General features: G+C 61.3%; 1 protein-coding gene across 1 annotated transcript; it reads left to right on the top strand.

Annotated features, from left to right (window-relative positions):
- The first annotated feature begins 1,345 nt into the window (after positions 1-1,345).
- Positions 1,346-2,794, top strand: LOC126040764 (metallothionein-1). The gene is made up of 3 exons (XM_049805627.1): positions 1,346-1,458; positions 1,911-1,976; positions 2,564-2,794. The coding sequence occupies exons 1-3, from the start codon at positions 1,428-1,430 to the stop codon at positions 2,656-2,658; spliced, it is 192 nt and encodes a 63-aa protein (XP_049661584.1). The 5' UTR covers positions 1,346-1,427; the 3' UTR covers positions 2,659-2,794.
- Positions 2,795-5,981: the final 3,187 nt, after the last annotated feature.

Below are 5,981 nucleotides of genomic sequence, written 5' to 3'. Positions count from 1 at the left end.
ACGCCCCAGTGCATCATCATCAGCGTGACACTCACACGACCGCAGGGCCGGCATGCTGGGGCACCAACAAGCTGCTGCCAGGGCAGCGGGGGCAAGGAAGGGGCCCATCGGCCCTGCCTTCCTCAGGCTTTTACATACCAATTTCCCACCCTGGCCTGGCTGGGCTGGAGGAGACGCCGAGTCGGGGCGCTGGCACCGCTCCCCACCAGGTCACCCAACAAGCTCCAAACATGCCCAGACAGCTGGGTGGTAAAAATACTCCCTGGCCCGCTGTTTCGGCTGGATTAGCATTGCCTCCGACAAACCACCTTAGCCAGGCACCGCAGGCAAAAACCCAGCCGGAATAAAACCCCAAAGCCAAGGAGTTTCAGAGCACAGGGCAGCCGGGATGGGGTACCACTGACACAGGGGAGCACACAAAAAAACCAGGGGTGAGGGGGAAGGTTGCTCCACAGCTGGCAATGCCTCCTGGCTGTGGGACAGTCCCTCCCTGCACACAAACCCTCAGAAAGCATCATTTTTTTTCACACCTTCCACCCTAAGCCCTCACTGCTCTTTTGAGTGGGTGGGTAAAACCCACCGGAGGAGTTGACTAGGGTGATGGCAGCTCGCCCGCCACCCTCCTCCCCTGCACACCCAGCTAATGGTGCGCAGAAATTAATTCAGACGAGTGGGACGGAGCATCACAGCCAGGAAGGAGACTAGGCCCCCAAGGTGCCATGCGCGGCGCCGAGGGGACGTGGGCGCCACTGTCCCGGGGCGCTGGGAGGGCATGGCATGCTCTGGCCAGGCCAGTCCAGCTTGTTGCTGTTCCCGCTCACGGGAAGGGTGTCAGAGCCATCGGACGGGGTCTGGGGCAGGGGCCGCATCCCTGTCACCCCGCTGTGCCGGCTCCCCATCACCCCACCGTGCTGGCTCTGGGAGGAGGGGGCTGAGAGCTGCCGGCAGTGGTGGCAGCCCTGGGATCAATGCACGCCCCCGAGCTATCTGGGGGCTTGACAGATTAATATTGGCAAAGGGCTGGGCTTTGGGGGCCTCCCTGGGTGCACCCCCCCAGCCCCCAGCTCCTGGGAGCAGAGCGGCGCTCCCAAGGCAGGTGCCATCCCTGTGATGAGAGCTGGCCGTTCTCTGCACCCCCACCAACATCTCAGCAAAGAGCAGCGGTCACCCAGACAGCCCTCCCCGCTGCCACCGGCACCCCAGGGAAGGGGGACATGGGAGCCCCAGGTCCTGCCCGGCCACCCAGGGAGTGAATCAGCAGCGCCCGGGGCAGGTGCCGAGCTGAGCCGTGCGCAGGCTGCGAGGGGCGGAGGTTTTGCACTCGCTCTCACCGGCCAAGGATAAATAGGAGGCGGCTGCGAGTCCTGCCAAAGCCGCTCTTCCCATAGCCCAACGCGTCTGACAGCCGGCAGCCAGCCCAGGCAGACATGGACTCCCAGGACTGCCCTTGCGCCACGGGTAAGCCAGAGCTTCCCCCTGCCTCAGCCCCGGGGGGCTTCGGGAGGCAGAGCATCCCGGTGGGACCACCGACACTCCCTCCCGCCTGTCGGCCTCCTCTGCCATCCCTGATGGGACCACCGACACTCCCTCCCGCCTGTCGGCCTCCTCTGCCATCCCTGATGCTGTCATCCTGGCTGGGCCGGCTGCTGAAATTCTCTCCCAGCGTGGTGGTCTCACACCTGGAGCATCTCACTGGGAAGTGGCCGAGAATGCTGTGACCTTCCCGCTGAGCATGGCTGAAGCATCAGCGCCGGCCAGCCGGTGCTGCCGGAGAGCGGATGCTCGGGGGGGGATGGCAATGGTGTCCCTGTAACGCTCGCCCCAGAGCGTCCCTGCTGAGCCCCAGGGATGGGGGAATCCCCTCCCACCACCTCCTCTCAAGCCTTTTTCTCCTCTTCTCTGTGTTTTAGGTGGCACCTGCACCTGCGGGGACAACTGCAAATGCAAAAACTGCAAATGTACATCGTGCAAAAAAGGTAAGGGGGGTCTCCGAGCCCCATAGGGTGGGCAGAAACACTCGTGGGGGTTTTCACTACACATGCCTGGGCACCTGGAATCAAATCAGGCTCAGTATGGCCAGAGTTGAGTTTATTCCTCCCATATATTTTTGCCCCCAAAGGAGCATGGGGTGAATTCCCCCCGCCCCGGCTGCCAGGCAATACAAGGCACCTGGTATAGCCCAGAACTCAGTGTACCCCTCACTGGCACCTCGGGGTCAGCGCAAAGGGATGGCCCGGGAGGAAACCAGCACCGGGATTTCTTCCGGCCGCTCCTGATGCCCTCACCCCTGGGCAGAGACATGTGTGGGAGGGTTTGCACAGAGAGGGGCTTGGAGGGCCCCCGGTGAGCCCCTGGGAGTCCCGCACCCTCCTGCTGCCTCCCCAGTGCTGACCCTGGATGCAAAAACACCCCAGGAGATGCCACCGGGCACGGGGATGCTGCTAAAAGGCAAGGACACAGGGGTCAGTGGGAAGTCTCCAGCCATCCCCCATGGGTCCTCCCCCAAGCCCCACCCTGAGACCCCCCCACGAACGACCCTGACTTATTTTTCTCTCTGCCACAGGCTGCTGCTCCTGCTGCCCGGCGGGATGTGCTAAGTGTGCACAGGGCTGCGTCTGCAAGGGGCCCCCCTCTGCCAAGTGCAGCTGCTGCAAATAGGGACCCCCAGCTGCACATCTGGGGGGCCGAAGAAGAATAATCTTATTGTGTATGTTGTTTTTTTTTATATATATGTTCAGATACCTTTAGTGTTTGTCATGCACGACCTAAATAAAGTGATGTGTATATAAAGGTCTATGAGGAACATGGCACTTCTGTTGGACGGGCAGTTTCCCTGGGGAGTGGGAGGGCAGTGCATTTGGGGGGTCATGGCAAAGAGCCTGCATCTTATTTTTGCTCCTTTTTTCCAATCTTGGCTCTGCCCTCCCTACCAGCAGCTCCGACTCTTTGTTTTTACACTTTCCCTGAACAAGAAGGTATTTTATAGAGGTTTTTTTTTCCCCCACCCTGTTGTTACCCAAGGGCAAATCCCATGCTCTCTCCTCCACCAGAAATCCTCGGGGCTAATGAGCAACTCGTTATTACAAGCCTTCACTGACAGCATAGTAACCGCTGCAGCCCTGCCCATTTCCAGGGGTAACGTTTCCACGGCAGGTTGGGTGGCGGGGGAACGGGTTTAGTTTTCCTCCTGGCAGTTTACTTGAACTGGCTGGAAGAACCACCCTGCTTATCCTCCCCACCACCTCAGCCAGCCTGGCAGGGTGCTTCTGTGGGGAGCCCCAGGTGACCTGGATGCTCACAATGGGGTGTGATGCCCACAATGGGGTGCAATGCCTGCAATGGGGTGCAGTGCATATAATGCAATGCCTGCAATGGGATGCAATGCCCATGCCAGGGTGCAATGCCCACAAGGGGATGGGATGCCTGCAATGGCTCGCAATACCCATGGCAAGGTGCAATGCCTGTGAAAGGGTGCGATGCCCATGCTAGAGTGCGATGCCCACAATGGGATGTGATGCCCATGCCAGGGGGTGATGCTCACCCTCCCGAAGTGCAGCCATGCTGCTGCCAGGACACTGTACCCCAGGTGCCACGTGGCACTGTGCTGCTTCCAAGGACACACGAGGGGTCCTCCCTGCCCCTGTGCTCCCCAAACGCAGCCTTTCATGGCGTCTTTTTCGCTGCAAAACCATTCCCAAGCCACCCAGCCACTGCTGCCAGGACTCAGCCAGGGTTTTGGCACGGCCAAGGGCACACTTGTCCACCACCTGCTTGCAGTGCCAATCCCCAGGGGATACCCCTTTGCTCCGGGAGGGCTCTTCCCCCAGGGCGTCCCCTGAGATGTCACCATCACCCCACACTTCCGACGGGTGTGAAGCACGTCCCAATGCCAGCAGAGTGTAGGGCAGGGCAGGCATGCTGCTGGCAGGGTGCAGCACCAGCTCTGGAGCTTCAAACTAAACTCCATTCTGCAAATAGCAGGGTTATCTTTATTCCTTCCTACCCAGAGAGATTTAAGCACCAATCATGCAAAAACATTGTTGGTGAGCCCACAACAAGCAGGAAGGAGAGGTTGCTAATGGGATTTATCCCCAAACAAGTGGTTTAACCAGCAGGGCTCACAGCATCCTCCCAGCCTCAGTGTCCCTGGTGGGTTTGCATCAGTCCTGCCCCACGGCTCTGCCCTGTGCCCGTCCCCATGCCCCACGGCGGCATGATGGAGAGCAGCTATCAGATGCTGTCCCCTGTCTGCGTGGGAAGTGGGGGGTAGACAGGGGTCCCAGCAGCCCAGCTCCAAGTCCTGAGACCTTTGCTGGGCGGCTGCGGTTCCCCTGCTCACTTTATGGCTGCTCTAAAGTCAGAGTTAGACCTGGCACTCCTCTTGAAAGGGCACAGCCTCAGGATTAACTACTCCCTGCCAGCCCTGGGAAATCGGAGCACCAGCAGTGACGTGGGGAAACCCCCCGAGGTCCCCTCTCCCCGCTGATGTCTGGCACGTGCCCTGCACCCCGGCATTTCGGCAAGCCCACATAGCTCGGGGGAGTCATGGCTCATCCCTCCCTGTCCTGCGGCGGCGTGACTTCATTATTCAGTGGAAATGTCCCGATTGGGAAACAGGGCATTTTCTGGGCTCTGTTCCCGTCCCAGCTCCACGCACGGTCCTGTCGAGATGCTGCGCTGCCCCTTCCTGCTCGCAGTGCCTGGGGGAGGTGGAACGACGTGTCCCGGGATCTGACACAGCCCCTCCATGGGTGACATGCAGGATTCCCAGAAATCTGGGAATTCTTCCGCCTCCCCTGCAGCCCTGCCCGTCCACATTCACCCCCTGCTTTCGCTACAGCCCCGTGTTGGGGTCCATGTCCCCATTTTGGGTGGCAGGGAGCTCTCCTTCCTACGGAGGAGTGCAGTAGAGCCCGTCCCTGCCAGAGGCGGGGCTGGGGGGGGGGCAGCACCGGCCTGCAGCACCATGCTGGGGGCGGGGGGCGGTGTCCGGGAGGCGATTTCACAACCCATGTTTACGAGCGGTAAGACCACACGTGCACCGTGATTTCACCTCTCCTCCCGTCCCTCTCAGCCAGCAGCGAGCGCGATGCCTGCTGGCTCAGCCTCATATTTACACTGCCTTGCTGCTGCCTGCAAAACACTGCCAAGAAAAAAAAAAAAAAAACCACCTCTGTGTTTTTGCAAACAAGCACAAGCCGTTCCCTGGCACGACCTCCCAGGGCAACTGACCCCCTCACGGTCCCAGGGCCCGCTGGCCTGGGCTCCACGGGGACGGCTCCCGCCCTCAGCGTGAGCCCAGGCTTGCCCTGTTCGCAACACCAGCACCACTGAGAGCAGCGGGCACAGGCGTGAGGACAGCCTGTCCCTGGCCCAGCAGCAGTTTTCTGTGCCGTGTGCCGAGCTGGCTGTGGGCACGGTGGAAGCCGGTTTGGCACATAAACGCTGTGACAAAGGGGAAACACAATGGGTGGCACCGGTGCCCCGAAGCCACGATTCCCACCAGATCCCAGCTGGCCGTGCCACGCTCCCACCCTGCATCCCAATGCTGCGCCCCAATGTTCTGCCCTCCTGGGGGGCCAGCCTAGCACCCCAGCCCCACAGGGTCTGTCCCAGGGTCACCCCACTCTCCGGCAGGATGCTGAGACTGTCCCATCCCTGGGGACAGCCACGTACACCCCACGGCCTTCTCAAGCATGGGCGGCACAGCTGCACCCCGGCGGTGGGCACACAGGGCTGGGAAGGGCCAGGCAGTGTTGCGGGACTGTCCCAAATGTGCAAGAGTTGGTGGCAGTGCCATGCCAGCGCTGTCACACGCTCCCCCCAGGCATCTTCCAGCATCTCGGCCCCCCAGGGTGCAACACCCTGCCGGGGGGGGGGCGGAGGGACAGAACTGGGTGCGGGTGGGATCCCCTGGCCTCCCCACAGCGGGCTGGGAGCCGGGGGGAGGGGGGACGACGACAGGGACAACAGTGCCGTGC

This window comes from Accipiter gentilis, chromosome 7, assembly GCF_929443795.1.
Source record: "Accipiter gentilis chromosome 7, bAccGen1.1, whole genome shotgun sequence".
NCBI classification, from domain to species: domain Eukaryota; kingdom Metazoa; phylum Chordata; class Aves; order Accipitriformes; family Accipitridae; genus Astur; species Astur gentilis.
Note: the sequence above shows the minus strand (reverse complement) of the source record. Positions and strands in the feature narration are given on the sequence as shown.

Coding starts and splice junctions, on each gene's coding strand:
- LOC126040764 (XM_049805627.1), top strand. CDS start 1,428: ATGGACTCCCAGGACTGCCCTTGCGCCACGG. Junction 1,459..1,910: donor GGACTGCCCTTGCGCCACGG/GTAAGCCAGAGC, acceptor TCTGTGTTTTAG/GTGGCACCTGCACCTGCGGG. Junction 1,977..2,563: donor ATGTACATCGTGCAAAAAAG/GTAAGGGGGGTC, acceptor TCTCTGCCACAG/GCTGCTGCTCCTGCTGCCCG.